Here is an 18,031-nt window from a genome sequence, read left to right on the forward strand (position 1 = left end):
ACCAGAGCTATCAGATTTGAATGGAATGAAGATGTCTGTAAAAGAAAATGTGCTGAATATGTTTTTTTCTTTTTTGCTAAGTTTAATTACATAAATAATACATAAATGCAAAAAAAAAAATACATAATACAAAAAATGTTAACATTACAAATTACCTATTGACCAACATCTCCAGATCTAATGCCTTCTTTGGAAGTAACCACCATTATGAGTCCGAAGTGTATGTTTCTCATATGTTTTTTTCTATGGAATTATATGCATGTATTTACCATTAGAAAATGCACTATATATTGCTGTTTTTAAATATTTAAGGTGAAGATACGTATTGTTCTGAAATTTGATTTTATCGCTTAAGAATATCTTGCTAACATTTTTATTGTCAGTAAATAAAGACATTTATTGAGTGCTTATTATGTACCATTCTTCTGAGCACTTATATACCTTTTTATGCATTTAGTCTTCATAAAATGCAATTATTGTGTTATGCTATGATCATCCCAGTTTTGCAGTTGAAGATTCCGAGGGACAGAGAGTTTAGGTATATTCCCAGTTTCGTGGCAGAGTCACTGTTCTGGGTTCTATTCAAGGAAGACCAACTCCAGTGTAACTATTGACACCTCCTCTGTGCAATACATAAACCTGCCTCTGAGTCCTGGATGTACGAACCCGGAGCCCCATGGGCCCGTCTCCTATGAACTTGCAGTGACTGTGAATTATATGCATTAAAAATGTCACCAAGTGTTTCATTATGCTGAGCATTTCAGTTGCTAATAGCACAAGCCAGGCAGCGTGATGGCTGGAGGTCCGACTGGTTTTGAGGAGAACAGTGCACAGGAGAATGCGGAGCCGACCCCGTCGCTATGCCCCTCCATCCCCCCCTCCCCTGCCGCCTGTGTCTGATCCGTGGGCAGCACTCCATTTACGTCAAAAATAACGTCAATCTAGTGAAAAAACCGAATGACTCACAGCATTGCTTCAGGGAACTGATCTCTGTGATTTATGATATGTAGCATCCTAATTTCTCAGAGCATTTTTCATAACAGCTGCTAAAATCATACTCAAATGCATTACGTTACTTTAGAGGCTCCAATTCACAGCAATAATGAGACTGCCCTTAAGATGCAGGTAGACTGAGGCCCAGTCCCACCCACTTCAAACTGCTCTGTCATCAGCTACTTTCTATCTTTTCTTTATCTGTCGATCTTTGTTTATTGATTCCCCTGAGTCTGTTCTCCTTTTTGTATTTCTAGTTGAATTTGAGTGAGAAAAAGGCTATTTCAGAGACTGGAGGGTCTGAAAGAAAGAACAGAGAACAAAGGGAAAGGAAAATGAAATTTTCCTCTGATTATTATGGACAACAGAGCAAGGTGACCTGGAGAGAAGGGGTAGAGGAAGAATCCAGAGCCGTGGGTTTATAAAAGCAGTGTGATGCTATTGATTAAGATCTCTGTAGAGAGAGAACGGCCGTGGGAAAACACGCCACCGAAGCCCATGCGTTTAGTAGCACACAGCTTACAATCATTAAGCCGGTCGGATTTCTCCTGCCACGTCACCGTCCACAAAACCGACAGATACTTTTTTATGTAAGAGTTTTATTTCTTGGATTAATATAAAGCCAAATGAAATCCTTCAATTTTTCTTCTTCTGGCACTGTATACTTCTGGGAATTTGCAAAGTTAGCCCTTGACAAGTATTTTTGTTTGGAACATAAAGTAAAACTAAAAAGAGGATTCGAAGAAGGCAGGTTGCTTGTGAGGTTTACCTTCAGACTTGAGAGAGAACTTCTGGAAGGATAGGCTTCCGAGACGGAACTCTCCCTGGTCTCTTCCACAGACCAACTGTGTGCTGCAGTTAGTAGAGAAGTCAGTAACCTTTGAGCCTTAGTTTTCCTGTCTGAGAAAGAAGGGGGCTAGAATCTTCATGGTTCTTCTGAATTATAATAATCTGATTCTTATATGGCATGATAGAAAAAGATAGCTTCTAGTGGTCAAACAGATCACTTTTCCAGTACTCAGCAGCCTAAGTCCTCGACATGTCCTACTACACATCTCCTCTAATACTCCTAGATGGGTTGTTACTTGTGGTGTCTCCTGGACAGCATTCCTTCCAACTAACTTCCTTCTGAGGGGTAAGAGCTGTTGAAGTGAATGTTCTCAGCTACATTCCATTTTCCCTTTTTCTTTTTTTGCTTTAAAACTTTTTTTTCTCGATTGGAATGTAAATTACTGATCTGTAATCCATGAATCACTACTGTAGAGTGGCCCTGAGATTTCTGTTTCAGACACTCAAAATTGTTAATTGGATGTGATGCATCATTGGCCACTTGGATCTTTTCAGATTCCAGATGACTTCATCTTTAAAAGATGTAGTTCCATGCATGCCCTCAGCGGGTCACACCTAGTCAGCACTAGCTGATACTAGAGCAGATCTAACAGATTGCCGTTTGTGGGTTGACTGATACAGTACCTGACAAATTACTGAATAGTAATGGAACCAGAAGTCCCAGAATAAATTCTCTATATTCTAAACCCTGCTAAGAAGTAGTCCCCCTGTTCCCTCACTCTGTTTGTTCAATACCTAGTGATGGAGTTGAGTGCTCTGTTGGGTCCACCAGGGCCAGGAGTCTGTTGCAAAAGGAGCCATATTTACGAAAGTAGAAAGAGCTTCCACGTTAGGTCTGTCTGTCACTAAGTAACCAAAGCTGTTATTAAACCAACCAAACAAAAAATCATCTGAGAAATTGTTTTTTTCTATAGTTTTCAATGTCTTCCTTTTTTATGCTCTCTTAACACATATGTGGAAGGTTAGTGGTAAGGTTTCATATGTAGCCTGTCAGAGAAGTGAATTTCCTAGACTAGTCACACCAAATGTGATTTTACAACCGAAAAACACTGAACCCTGATGGCATTAAAATCTTATTCTAGTAACTTGTTCATTAAATTGGAGTGCACAGAGTAGTAGCCTGGGAATCAAGAGGCCGGAATGGTCGTGGCAGCTCATCAACTAGCTACGTAGGTGACGGTGAGTTATTCAAGTTCTCGGAGCTCAGGAGAGGAAACAACATACTTGGCTGCTTTGGCTCTTGGAGCTGTTGTGAGGACACATGGGATGGTATATGTGACAGTACTTTGTGTCATAGAACATAAAATCCAAACACAAAACAGATAAGCTGCAAAATGTGCATGTACGACAGTATATCTAATCATATTTTTGCTTTCATCTATTTGGTGGTTCCACATTTTATATGTAAGTAAGAGCTCGTAAGGTTAGTTTTTCCCCAGTTATCAAAATTAATGAACTCTTAGTGGGTAGCTACAGGTTTATGTTTTATTGGAAGGATGAAATGAAGGTGATCAAGGAGATTATTTTTTTCTTCATTGACATGTAAAAAGTAAAGCTACTAATCAGAAAGTATTTAGCTGTTTTTTATATATACCTGAACGGTCTGATTTTTCTGAATTCACTTTTCTTTCAAATATGGGAAATGAAAAGTCAGAATCTTCTTTAAATATTGTCATTCAGTGGATGTTTCTCCCAGGAAAAAATGTGTTTGTTAGAATCATATGCCAAGTGCTAAGTTCCATATGTAAGAGAGGTACAGCCTGAGGTGCTTCCTTGCTTTAGTTTTGTAATATAATGTATTTAGGACATACCTTTATAATAATATTGTGAAAAGAATGTCCTGGGGTAATGCTCCTGTAAGAAATCGTTTTATTCTCTTAATATCAGTACTTTATTAATTTTTGCAACTCTGTTATTTGCTTTATTTTAATCATTTAAATCCAGAAGTACTTAATTATTAATTTTTTGAACATTATGATTTCATTTAATGATTGCCACTCTGAAAAGGTAAAAGTAAAAAGATAAAAGCCTATTAGTAAATTTTGCTAAAGAAAATTTACACTGATAGTCATCTTTTATTGCATATACTTGACCTGACACCTGACCTTTGTAGGTTTTTGTCCTTGGTTTCGAACATCTCACAACTTTGATAGACTTTCCTCTTGTATATTTGTTCATCAAATGCTCTAGCATTCATACACATTCATAAATAAGTACAAATCAATGCTTTTTATAATTATGTTGTAGGGAGGTTTTATTCTCTTTGGATGTTACATTCTTGTTGTTTCCTTGGTCATCTTTAGGGTTGGTTTTTTTCCCCTAAGACTTTGTATATTTCTCCTAGATCTCCTGGATTTTCTTTTTAATATATCTTTATTGATTTCTGAGAGAGGAAGGGAGAGGGGGAGAGAGAAACATCAATGAGTGAGCCATTGATCGGCTGCCTCCTGCACGCCCCCCACCGGGGATTGAGCCCGCAACCCGGGCACATGCCCTGACCGGGAATCGAACCGCGATCTCCTGGATCCTAGGCCAATGCTCAACCGCTGAGCCACGCCAGCGGGGCCCGGGTATTTTTATTTTTTCTATTGCCTGTGGGATATTAGGCCATCGTGGTTTTTGCCTGATGTTACTGGTAGCTCTGAGAGTCTGTTCTCAGCGTCTGTGGTCTCTTTAGCAGTTCTCTCCAAAGCTCTCTTTCCCTGACTATTTTCCAATATTCTTTCCTCAGACTTGAACGAAGCAGTCCCAGAGACAGAGCGCCTGGATTCAAAAGCGCTGAAAACCCGCGCCCAGCTCTCGGTGAAGAACAGACGCCAGAGGCCTTCTAGGACACGACTCTATGACAGTGTCAGTTCCACAGATGGAGAGGACAGTCTAGAGCGAAAGGTGAGACCTTTGACCGTTTTCTGACTTACAGTGCTGGGCCTTATCCTTGTTCCTACAGTTTACTGACTTCTCTGCAACCAGATTCTATGCCCTAGTTGGAAATAGCTGGAATAGTTCACCTTTTGTCTCCAAAATCCTTACTCAACTGGATACATTGTTGTAATTCAAATTCTTTCTGTACTCATTCAATGAACTAACCAAGAGCATTATTCACATTGTCATCTTTCATGATGGTGTCTTTTATATTCAGCAGTCGGTTCTACCTAGTGGGAAATAATGAATGTACAAGTAATTGTTTCTGTATATCTTAGGTGTCTGTGTTAGTTACAGTGATGATATGGTGAGTCATTGTGAACTATGGAGTCTCATTTGTAAACCAACAAACAAAATTGGTTTTCATGGGGATTTACGGAAAAAAAAAAAAAAAGGTCAATCTGATTTCAAAGTAAGTATTACATGGAACCGATGCTCAGTGGCATAACCTCCTTTATAATCTCTTATATCAACAGCCTTCAAACAGTTTCCATAACCACATGCATATTACCAAATCACTTCCGCCCAAGGGTTTGAGAACTTCTCCAGAATCAGATTCTGGTGCTCCATCCCTCACTTCAGTGGCCGGCAGTGTGCCCTTCTCCGAGTCTGACCACATAGCTGAATTCCAAGGACCCCTGCAACCAGAAAGGGAGACTTCCTCTATTTGGGGAAACACTTCACTCTCCTCTCCTTCAAAATCTGACAATGATATGGAAGAATCTCCTTGCCACCATCAAGCCACCACCAGGAACATATCACAAGAAAAAGGTACTGTTAATTTGTGTTGTTGTTTTTCTTTCATTTTTTCTAACTTCACTAACACCTTGATTTGTGCAATATAAAAATAGCTTTTTTCTCATAATCCTAAGTCCATTGTCTTTTCGCAGCTGATAATTAATATTGCTTTTTTAATGTTATGGGATAAGAGAACATCCCTCTTCAATTTATTTATTTTTATCTTTTCCTACCTTTAATATTGGTACTTTAGCTCTCCACAGGTTTACTAATGAATGAAATTCCTCAGAAGGCCTTCTAGAGATTTTGTAGAATAGCAGCCGAGTTTCAATAAACACTACACAGTCATATAAAAATATATATGGGAAGATGAAAGCGTTATAAGTATTAACCTATTAATTTGGTTTTTATTTAGACGTTTTCACAATAATCATTTAAATATGCAAAAGAATGTGATAGAAAGTTATGATAAAGGTAATGCAGGGGGATTAGTCTATTAAATTTTAAAAGAGGCTCCTAGAATAAACACCAGAATTTCAAAGCAGTGTCAATAGACTTTTGTCTTTTTAATAGTCTATTTTAATTTATAGAAGTAATAAGTTCTTGTTTAAACAAGTTAAGTATTGCAGTGATGAATAAAGAATAGGTTCATTCTCTTCCTACCATATCTGACAAGGTAACCAAGTAGATTGGGTTATCTAGTGACCCTTAAACAATGAGGAACTAGGAGTATTGACCCTCGCACAGTTGAAAATCCACATATAATTTTTTATTTAAAACTTAACTACTGTTGTCCCGTGGTGTCCTGGGGGATTGGTTCCAGGAATCCCCGTGGATGCCCAAATTCACGAATGCTCAAATCCCTTACATGAAATGGTGTAGAACAGGAGCACAGTTGGTTCTCCATATCTATACATTCCCAACCGCAGATCGAAAATGCTGTTTTTAATCCACGGGTGGTTGAATCTGCGGATGGAAAACCCGAAGATACAGAGGGCTTACTCCATATTTATTGAAAAAATCTAATCTGTGTATAGGTGGACCCATGCAGTTAAAATCCATGTTGTTCAAGGGTCAACTGTATTATCTTTCACATCTGAAATGTACATAAGTGTATATATACACGCACAAGATCTAAAGTAAATGTGTAAAAATCAATACCTTGATGAGTATAAGGGTGAAGTGTCTGCAACTTACTTTGAAATGCAGTTAAAAACTAATGGATTAATAGGAGAGTAGAGCGATGGCTGTCTAATAAAGAAAATGTAGCAAAATGGAAATTATGGAAGCTAGGGGGTAGATACATGTTTGTTCACTGTAAAATTCTTTTGTCATTTTTAAAAAATTGAATAGCAAAAAAGAAATCTCATTTCTATCCATACTGATCTAGAGATTCAGTACAACAATTTGTGGAACTTGGCAAGCTGATTCTAAATTTATAAGAAAGAAAAAAAGGCCAAAACACCTGAAACTCTTGAGGAAGACTGAGGTGGAGGGCCTTGGCTTACCTGAAACCTGGAATTATTTAATTCTGTATATTCTTTATACAGAGGTATGAAAATAAACTAAGGAACAAAATAAAGAGCTTAGAAGCAGATTTTATACACACATACATTTTATGACAGCTGCCATGTATAGATGGGTAGCAAAAGAATAGTTTTTAATAAATTGTTCTGGGAAAATTGGTTATCCATATTTTTAAAAATTATAATGAGCTCCCCCCATCACATACCATGCAAAAATTTCACTCAAGGAGGATTCAACACTTAACTGGATAATAGAAAACCTTAAAGCTTTATTTTTATATTTTTTTAATCCCCACCCAAGAATATTTTCTATTGCTTTTCAGAGACAGTGGAAGGGGGAGAGAGAGACAGAAACATCGATGTGAGACATCAATTGGTTGCCTCCTGCACACACCCCGACCAGGGCCGGGGCCCGAGCCTGCAACCCAGGAACGTGCCCTTGGCCAGAATCGAACCCGGGACCCTTCAGTCCGCAGGCCGATGCTCTAACCACTGGGCAAGACCAGCTAGGGTGAAAATCATAAAGCTTTAAAAAGTATACAGGAGAACATTTTGTGACCTCGGGGTAAGGAAGGATTTCTTAAACGAGATGCAAAAAACAGAAACCACAACGAAAAGATTGATAAAGTCGAATGATATTAAGTGAATACACCCTGGGACTTCATAATTATGAACTGCCATGGTGGTGGGATGACAAGGGAAATGGGTGTTTGTTTTTTTCTTTATACTCTGCAACTATCTCAGAAAACTCTTAATAGCGGTAGACAATAGAAACTTCTATTTCTCAAAAGACACAATAAAGAATCCCAAAAACTTGGAGAAGATATTTACTACCCATGTAACTATCAGAGTTAGTGCCAAGATTATGTAAGTAACTCCTATAAAGCACTAAAAAAAGACACATAATACAGGAGGAAAATGTGTAATGTCCTGAACAGGCACTTCATAAAGAAAGGAAATCAAATGCCCCTAATATTTATGAAAAGCTGTTCAACCCCATTGTATGAAATCAGTCAAATGAGATACCATTTTATACCTACCATATTGCCAAAAAATTAAAATCTGATATTACCGAATGGTGGCAAATATGTAAGACAACCATAAATCAGATACTTGTTGGTGGAAGTGTAAATTGGTGCAGGTTTTTTGGAAACCATTTGACATTACCTAGTAAATCTGAAAATGTGCCTACGCAGCAAGTCTTCACCTGTTTATATATCCAAAAGAAATCCTGCACTTGTCTCCTAAGAATCACGTATGAGAATATCCACAGCAGCCCTGTTGTGTAATAGTAAAACCTGGGAACAACCAAAACCTGGTGAGCACTGGAGTAGTCACCAGTGGGATAGAGAAATGAACTGCGGTACATCCCTCTAATGAGCCTGTGCAGGAGGGAAATGAGTAAACCACACTCTCTCTCTCCCTCCACACTCTTTCTCTCTCTCTCTCTCCATTCGTCTCTCTGAAATCAGTAAAGATATATTTAAAAGGGAAAAAAGTGGTTGTCAAGTTGGTGAAAGACTTGCACTGTGATTTTGGCCTACTTCCAGATGAACAAAAGGCTTCACACACTCTCATCAATTAACCTAAACTTTGGGTCATAATAGCACTTTTTATAGAAATATGCTTGTTATAGAAATATGCTTTTTATAGAAATAAGCCCTCTATCATATACCTTCAGAAAAATATATGTATGGACCTTAATTGTCCATAAGAAGACAAAACAGAAGTGTATATTTGGATCTAAAGGTTAGTACTTTGTGGCCCACTGAGTTTATTGAGCATAACCAGGTCTTTGACAGAAATTACGTATAGTCAGGGAGTGGATCTCGCACACATGAAATCTGACCCAAAGATTTTTCAAAGCAGCTAAACCTTGTTTAGATTATTTCTCTCTGCCTTTTACGTCAAACGTATTTGTGAATCTTTGAAGCCAGCAGATGTTTCCTCTCAGTTTTAGAAGTATTACATGGACAGGAACTGTGCTTTGCAGTCTGGCAGCAGTCATCCTGTAAAGTGTGATTAGCAATAGTTAGCAGTAAAACTCACCCTTTTCCCCAGTGCCTCCCTTGTTTGTAACTGTTGTGTCTCTGGGATGAAGTTCCCAGCTGTCCTGAGGACCAGGGGCTAGGGAGTGAGTGGTTTGCTGCTTCTCCGGAGGCCAAGTACTTGAGCTTTTCCCATTTTCAATTTTTCTGGGCGGATTTTACTTTTATTAAGTACTGACTTTATCAATAGTCAGGTACTAGTATGATAACCGTTGTTAGAGTATTAACTGGGACCAGATGAGAGCAGTGCCTCACGTTTTTCCTTCCCTTGAAGAGTTTTCTTTGCCTTCCATGTTCATTGACACTGATCCATTCATCCTGTATTTATTCAGCAGTTGCTGAGCACCTGCTCTGTGCCAGGCCTTGTACTAAAGACCGAATTAACGATTACAAGATTCCATGCTTTCCCTCAAGGAGTTTGCAGACCAGTCAGTCTCTCTCTCTAGCTGTCAAATGTGAGCCAGAGTTTTCTCATGCATCGTGTTCATCCCTGTATTCTTAGTCCCCAAAAAGAATATGGCATATAATTGATGCATAATAAGTGTCTTGGGTGAACTGATAAGTATGTCCCTACAGATAACCAGTGCAGGTGCTCTAGAACAGAGGTCATCAAACCACATCCAGCCTCCCCCTGTGCTTATAAAGTCACAGCCACACTCACTCAGTTGGATACTGTCTGCTTTCCCACTACAATAGCAGAGTTGTATAGTTGTCACAGAGACAAGAGCCCACAGCCTACATTTTTCTATCTGTCCCTTTACCGAAAAAGCTTGCTGGTCCCTGGTATAGACTTATTTTTCCTTCCACTGAACATTGCTGGATACCCTCTGTCTAGATTATTTTATTTTATTTTATTTAAATATATCTTTATTGATTTCAGAGAGAGGAAGGGAGAGGGAGAGAGAGAGAGAGAGAGATAGAAACATCAATGATGAGAGAGTCATTGATTGGCTACAGCCCGCAACCTGGGCATGTGCCCTAACCAGGAATCGAACCCCGATCTCCTGGATCCTAGGTCGATGCTCAACCACTGAGCCACGCCCGGCCGAGCTGTCTAGATTTTTTTTAAAGTTAATATACCATTGCTTTTGGTCTATCAAGTTACTACAAAGGTAGTAATTAAGTTCTAGATGTATTGGATTGCAATTCTGAGGATAATGCTCCGGTGTGATTGAACACTTAACTGAAGTTGGGAGTTCTCTAAAAGGTGTCAGTGCTGCCTTCACAAGTCATCATATCATTGTCATATTTGTGGGACCTCAGTGGAAACTAGGGTAGAAAAAGTCCCATTATAACTGGCTAAATGATAAACATTAACCCCATTTCAGTTAAAATTAGAGGAAGTAAAAGATTATTTCTAGAGGTTTATAAAACAAGTTATATGATATAGGAGACATGAACATGTTTTCCTCATGCCTGTTCTTTGAGTAACCTAATACTAAACTTTTGATCTCTAGACTTACATAGCAATGGGCCTTTATTGCAGACAAGGTTAAGTAAAAGAAATTAAACACTATCAGTTTTCTACTGGTGATTTCTAGAGATTATTATTCTAATTTTACATGTAGCTATTAGCACATTGCCTGACACAGAACATGTCTTCAAAAATATCTGTTGAATTAATGTCCTGGCAAGTAGAAATATTTCCATGATTAATCTACTATAAATATGTTGTATAAGGTCTTTATAAATATAGAAATAGGAAATTTTATCATTGCTCAGAGGATGGCAAGGTTATATCTGACTGAGGTTGGTAAACAAAGAACATACAGCTAGAGTAACCATCGAGGAACTGAAAAGCAGAAAGGGTAGGTAAGGAAGGCATGTCAAGCAGAGAGAGGTGGCATTGCCAGAGACAGGCACACATGTGATGAATTTAAAGGAATGGGGCTGCCCAGCCTTCCTGAAGCAGTTTGTTCATGTGGGTTAGAGTGGTTGCACGTAAAATTGAATAGGTAGGTTAAGTCTATAGCTGTAGGATTTAAATACCATAGATACCTTACCTTGCTAGGAAAGCATAAGATGTTCAAGCAGAGGAATAAAAAGGGAAAGACGCCAGGTGTGGGAAAGACGAGCTAGGAGACACTCTGAAGTGACCACCTCTAGGAGGAGCAATGGACAGTGACAGGAAAGATGCAAGAACCCTTGAAACAAGTTGACTAGATACAGGGGGAAGAAAGTGAGGAGATTAAAACTGACCACAGGGTTTCTGGCCTCAGAAAACATGGCATTGACTTTAATAGAAAATTGGAAATCAGAAACATTATGGGGGAAAGATGATCACCTCATTTGTAATAGAGGAGGTTGTAAGCTCAGCAGAGAAGCCAGGGCTGGAAAGTCGATTTGGGGATCCCCGCAGTACAGGGAGAGGTAGTCAAGGGTCTTGCTGCAGTGAGACTGAGGAGAATGAAGTCCATAAAAGCCATAGGATTTAGCTGTCAGATCTAGGACTAGGTCCCCGGACTTCTAATTGCTCATGAAGGTAGTGTTGGAGAGATTTCAAAAATCCTAACAGAAATTTCATATAAAACTAAATAACAAACAAAAAATGTCACATTTCTTTTTCTGAAATCATAACAATCCAATATTGGTCTTTACACAGACTAGAGGTTCTGATGTCCATTAACGGGCACTTGATTGATTTAAAATGGGAAAGTGCATTGTTACTTAATCTTGCCTCTTCAGCCTTTTAAAAGCATTCACGTAAGTGTTCCTTGGAACACACTTTGGCAAATGTGTGAGATAATGATGTGAGGTTGCCTAGCAGCAGGCTGTGCAATGGGCAGAATCAGGCTTTTAGTCCCAAGAGGTCCAATAACTGCAACACTAATAGGTTACAGAGTGTATCCAAGTACATTGTCTCATCTGGTCCTCTCACCGCTCGTTAAAACATCTCCCAGCTACCTCTAATTCAGAAAATAATTAGGCAGTCTTCTTTTTAACTTTGCACAGTCCTAACCATTAAGAGTTGCTTTAGGATTGATCTGGAAGGATCCAGCACTTTCTTTGCCTTCCCTTAAGAGAACTGAAATTCTGCTTTTTAAAAACCTCCATTAGCAAAATCACCTCAGAAGGTATTTGTGTCTTTGGATTTTCTTTACGTGTCTTTGTCACATCTGTGGCTATTTAATTCAGTTACCCAAAGAGTAACGTTGCAAATACTCAGAATATTTGAGGTTAGAAGTGGATTTGGACATGGACGTATTTCTGAGTCTTTTATTTTATTATGTACATTTGAAGGAATTATTGTAATCTGTATATCACTAACCAAAAAGATGAAAAGCTCATTGCGAAAAATCCTTAGAGTCTTTGTCAGTGTCCTGTGCTTCTTTAGAGCTTTGAACATAGATCTAAATGAGAACTGTGTATGTTCTTCATGTTTTATAAGTATGTGTGTTAAGAAATTTTTCCTGCAGTAAACAAAATTATAAGCAAAATTAACCTGCATGGTTAATTAAACACTTTCTTAGGACTATTCTCTCTGCACTCCATGCCAGGAAGTTGCTGGAATTTTTTTAATTTTAAAGAGCTAGAGACAGACAGACACCAACAGACAATTAGAAAGGAGTAGTTTCACACCCTAATATGCTTCAAAATTAAAACACCCTTTTTTAACCATCTCAGATACCTGGATTTGTTGAAAGATAAAACCAAACAGCACCCTTTGCTCAGTGGTTTCAGGTAGAGCCTTAGGAGTTATCTGCCTTGTCCAAGGTGGAATAAGTTTTACCAGTAGATTCTAGCTCCTACATTTAACATTGAACTCCATTTGCAGAGCCTCTCCACTGATTGGTTTTTGGCATTATTTTGAGTGCCCCCATCCCCAGCTGCTGCCATTCAGAGTGCCAGCATAACTCAGAGGCAAAGATCATTCAGCTCCAAGTACTGAGGAGCAGCCGAGTTACGCTCCAACCCAACTTCAAAGAGAGAACTTTCAAAGATATTCAGTGTCGTAGAGCTGAGCCCCTGCTTAAGAACATCTTCCCCATGTTCTGCCCTCGTCTGTCCCAGGGCTGGCCACAGGCCATTAGCAAGGGAGGGACCAGAAGGGAAAGCTCTGATTCACTTTCTCCCTAAATCTCTCAGACTCGGGCGGGTGACTTTCTGTAGCGGACTTGAGAGATAAGGGGACCAGATTCCTCTGAGAAGGCGCAGGAACAAAATGAAAGTCGTGTCATACTGGTCCTGCTTTATGTAAAGGGTGATTTGATGGTGTTTATCCCTTGTTATTTTGTTCATTCCAATATATTTGAAGCTAAAGCTCTTTGAAATGAGTATTGGGCTTTGGTCCAACAGGACATCTCCTGGCTTAGCTGCATGGTTCTCAGCATAGCTAGGTTTACTGCATCTTAAAAAAAAAAAAAAAAAAAGACATCCATTATTATCTTTTACAATTAGAAATTGAGGCAAATCTGTTGAGAGATGCACTGACTTTTGACTCATGGCTTTAAAAAAATAATAATAATAACCGGTCTTTCTTACCATATGTGTATATCCTAGGTGGTGCCAAAGGTCCCAAACCACTAAGAGCGCCCAGTTCGTTGGTGGTGCAAGGAGGAAAAATTAAGCGGAAGTTTGTGGATCTGGGGTAAGCACTTCATGATGTTAAAAGCAAGCCCTCTGTAAAAGAGGGATTAAAAAGAGAAAATGCCAGCTCCCCCTTTCTGACTGCGTGCTCTCTTCATAGGGCACCGTTGCGAAGGAGCTCCAACAAGGGAAAGAAATGGAAAGAAAAAGAAGCCAGTAGGTTTTCTCCAGGTAGCAGGTATGGGTGAGTGATTAAGAACTCAGATTCATCTCTGTATCTAAACTTCTGGCCCCCTTCCACTGTTAACCGAAAGCAATAGTCAGTATCTTTATCTACCCGGAGGTGAGATGAAAGAAAAGTTTCACAATTTGTAATTGTCTTACTCTAATTAAAGCCCACTACCGGGCCTTGGGATACCCATTGGCTTAATTGTAGAATTTTGATCACATAAACAGTTTCATTAAATATTTAGCTAAATGCAGCATAATTATATCTATGTGACATTAAGTACCTTTTGGTTTTCAAGACTGTTCGGTCCACATGCGTGTAAGAATGACCACCTTTTCTTGCTGGACTCAGCTATTTGTTGGTAGGCCCTACCGACTATGCTACAGCTCCATGAAGCCTTTCCTTTAGAGAAGTGAGCTTTATACAGCATGTTGTGGAGTTTTCCTATTTTTATTCTGAGATAACTTTATTTTAAATTTAGGTTTGTATAGGGAGATAGTAAATCATAGAGCTCTGAAGTTCAACTGCCTGGGTTTGAATCAGAGCTCTCACCTTTAAAATCTTGGACAAGTTAGCCTCTATGTCTCCGTTTTCTCATTTGTGAAATGAGGCTAATAACAGCACCTACCTTATAATGTTAGTGTAAGGCTTAAAGGAGTTTTCATGTAAAACATTTTAAATGGTACCTGACACATCAGAGGTATTCAAGAATAATAATAAAGATATCAATTTACTGCTATTATTGTTTGCAAGTTACAGAGAAGTCTTATGTTTATCATTTCATTTGACTCTTACAATAAGATCGGAGAGCTGATAATAGTGCCATGCTTTATTGATGAAGAAATTCACCTCTTTTAATTGATTACCCCAGGATTACGCAACAGGCAGTGAATGCTAGTTTGCGGGGCTTCTGCCTCCTGTCTAGATGTCTTCCCAACACTCCATGTCATCCTGGGTACTTATGCATCTAATGGTTTTATTTGTCAATTATAGTTTACATTCAGTATTTAATTTTGTATTAGTTTCAGGCGTAGAGCATAGTGGTTAGACTATCTATCGTACACTTTACAGAGTGTTCCCTCCAACATTTCAAGTACCCACTTGGCACCGTACATACTTATTACAGTGTTATTGGCTATGTTCCCCACGCTGTACTGTACTTTACATCCCCGTGACTGTTCTGTAACCATCAATTGGTGCTTCTTAATCCCCTCACCTTTTTCACCCAGCCCCTCTGACAACTGTCAGTCTGATCTCTGTATCTATGAATCTGTTTCTATTTTGTTTGTTATTTTATTTTGCTCCTTAGATTCCACACATAAGGGAAATCATATGATATTTGTCTTTCTCTGTTTGACTTATTTATATTTATGAAATTTGGGAATCATCTCAAAAGCAAAGGCTAAGGAAGCAAAAGACAAAATGCTAAGAGGAAAGGACTGTAAAGTCATTTGGGGACCACTTATCCATTTCCTCGGTAGTCCTCTGCTGTTTCCTTTCACTTTTTCTCTTTTCTGCCCTACCGCGTGGTGAGAAACTGCCTTCTCCCTGGGATTACAGAAGGATTGGGGGGGGGGGTGAGAAGAGAGAGTTCCAGATTAATTATTTTTGTGAGTATGGTTTTCCACTATGCTATAAAGTAGAGAAAGGTAGAAAGCTCTGTTTGTATTGAGGGCAGCAATCTCAGAAAAAGTAAGACTATAATGCAACTCAAAAGAGATTTAACTTTGTGTGGTTTCCGAGTGAGAAATATAAAACAGTCTGCTTTGTGCCTTAAAGTTAAGAATAGGAAACTATCAAATATACTTGGGGGAAAGAAAAGAAACACATAATGAAACTGTTTAAGAGAGAGAGAGAGAGAGAGATGCCCAAATACACACTGGGAGAGAAACTCGGACGCCCCTGAAGGGGCACTGTCCTCCCTTTTGTCCCTGGGCTTCTGAGACAGTCACTCCCTCTCACCTTTGAGGCTAAAAGGGACATAAACACAGGCATTCAGCAGGCATGAGAAGGTTTAACCGAATGTCAGCGTAGTAGCCAGAGTATTACTGCCTTGTATAATCCCAGATGAAAATCAAGCACAGAGTCTGGATTCTGTTGGTGAGTGCTCACCTCACTCTAGGCAAAACCCTGGGTTGTCAGTGGTGGGTGTCATGCTCACAGTGCCTCACCGTGCCTAAGGCCAACTTTCAGACCAGCTAGTGATCACAGATAGTTCCACATGTACCAGTGCTACATAATAGTTTTAAATGAGAATCATCATTTTCAGATTATGTGTAATTACAGTAGAATTTTGACCGAACTGAAAGGAATCCATGTAATGGAAATAGTGGAATAGGGAAGAAGAGAGACTATTTCAGAAAAATATTTTTTTGAGCTGCCACGTAATTTAGTTAACATTAATCAAATCTAATTATAGCCTTTGTTCTTCTATGTAGATTGATAATGTCCAGAACCATATAAAACATATTCCAGGAAGAACATTTACTGCCAGGTGGCACCTTAGTGCAGCTGAGTTGGTTTCACAGGGTCCCTGAAGGTATGTGGGTGGTCAGGCCCATTAGCCACAAGCTCCCATTGCAGCTGTGGAGAAGTGGGAATAAATTCATCACCCCTGTGAGGCTTTCTCAGGAAAGCCTCATGGATTAAGTTCATAATCTTATCTCCTAGGCAGGCGTCTCTTCCCATTCTTACATGGTTGTAAAAATCTGATGAAGTCATTCAGTTATAATCAGAGACTATTAGACATTAAAAAGGCAAGACATTTGCTAAATTTGTTTTTGGGTTTTGTTTTTTCCTTCCCAAAGAATAAAGAATTGATTTTATTCCTTGTGGAGACGTAGTGACTCAAATACATGCCCAACAGGAAACAAATAGGTGAGGTTAAATGGTAATAAACAAACAAAGCCTGCAAAGAAATGCTAGAGGGTGGCATGTGGGAAAATGACAGGGGAGGGAGATGGCACTTCTCTCGGGAAGTGAGTCTTCCTTTACCTAAGTGTGAACAGTGAAAAAAATACTGAGCTGGAATCCAAGTATTCATCCTGACTTTGCCATAGGTAAGTCTCTGAGTTCCTTGGGCCTTGGTTTCCTACCAAAACATAAGTGAGGTGGCCTGGAGGAACTTGGTCTCTCACCATCCAGCCTTCTCCATCTGCACTGTCCAGTAGGTGCCTCTCATCAGATGTGGCCGCTGAGCACTTGAAATGTGCCTAGTCTATACTGAGGTGTGCTGTGGGAGAAAACGGGTGCTGGATTTCAAAGACATGGTATGAAAAAAAGAATGTTAAATATGTTAGTAATAATTTGGATTAAGGAAAATATATTATAAAAAATAACTTTAGCTTAAAAAATTTTTATCACGTGACTACTGGAGATTTTAATTTATACAATGAGGTTCACATTATATCTCTGTTGGACAGTGTTGATCCATACAGTTCTATGAAAAACAAATACGCCTTTGATTTCTAACTCATTATTTAGTTGATCTTTAAATTAGCATGTATTCATTTGTTTATTCTTTTTTATCTGTGTGTACTTCTCTTTATTCCAGATATGATTTGTTCATATAGAGAAGTGCACATGAGTCAACATAATTTATTTTAAAAGTACATTGGTTAAGGGCAATAAAATAAAGCAAAAGGTTGGTTCCTAAAATAGAACACCTTCAACAGTACCTTCATAGTAAACATAACAGTGGCCTTAGTAAAAGCCAACAGCATAATGTCAAGGTGGTTAAGAGCCTGGGCTCAAATCCCAGCTCTGCCACTTACATCTTGGGCAAGTTACTTAACCTCTCTGCCTCAGTTTGCTCATCTGTAAGACAGAAACATATACATGTCTCACATACCTCTTTAGGTCATTGGGAGCATTGAGAAAGTCATATTTAAGCACATTTAAAGTTCTTAATAAATATAAGTGGCTGTCATTATACTTAAAGCCATTCTGATCACAGGAATATTAAGCAAAGTATTCTCCAGATGTATTTTGCTGGCAGTTTTGTTCAATCCAAGGCTGACTCCAGTGTTATCTTGAAGAATGAAAGGACTTGTGGATTATGGTTCAGACAGCCCTTCATAGATGCTTCTCTCCAAGAAGCTTTAGGTAAATTATGGCATTGCAATGAGTCTGAGACCATACTCTAAGGCTAGGACCTGGAGGAAGCTCTGCCCTGATGCTGAGCAGGGGCAGAGCCTCTG

At 39.0% G+C, this 18,031-nt stretch overlaps 1 protein-coding gene across 21 annotated transcripts in view; it reads left to right on the forward strand.

Moving 5' to 3' along the window:
• The window catches only part of PPP1R9A (protein phosphatase 1 regulatory subunit 9A), a 229,092-nt gene that overhangs the window by 199,663 nt on the left and 11,398 nt on the right, over positions 1 to 18,031 (forward strand). For 7 of the 21 annotated variants that reach the window (XM_081147245.1, XM_081147225.1, XM_081147242.1 and 4 more), the window contains 4 exons: positions 4,574 to 4,731; positions 5,241 to 5,535; positions 13,577 to 13,664; positions 13,764 to 13,847. In XM_081147245.1, coding sequence (XP_081003371.1) covers positions 4,574 to 4,731; positions 5,241 to 5,535; positions 13,577 to 13,664; positions 13,764 to 13,847 — 625 coding nt within the window. The remainder of the gene's footprint in view (positions 1 to 4,573; positions 4,732 to 5,240; positions 5,536 to 13,576; positions 13,665 to 13,763; positions 13,848 to 18,031) is intronic. The other 14 variants (XM_081147234.1, XM_081147238.1, XM_081147232.1 and 11 more) reach the window with 4 other exon arrangements.

This window comes from Miniopterus schreibersii (assembly GCF_964146895.1).
Source record: "Miniopterus schreibersii genome assembly, chromosome: 9".
NCBI classification, from domain to species: Eukaryota; Metazoa; Chordata; class Mammalia; order Chiroptera; family Miniopteridae; genus Miniopterus; species Miniopterus schreibersii.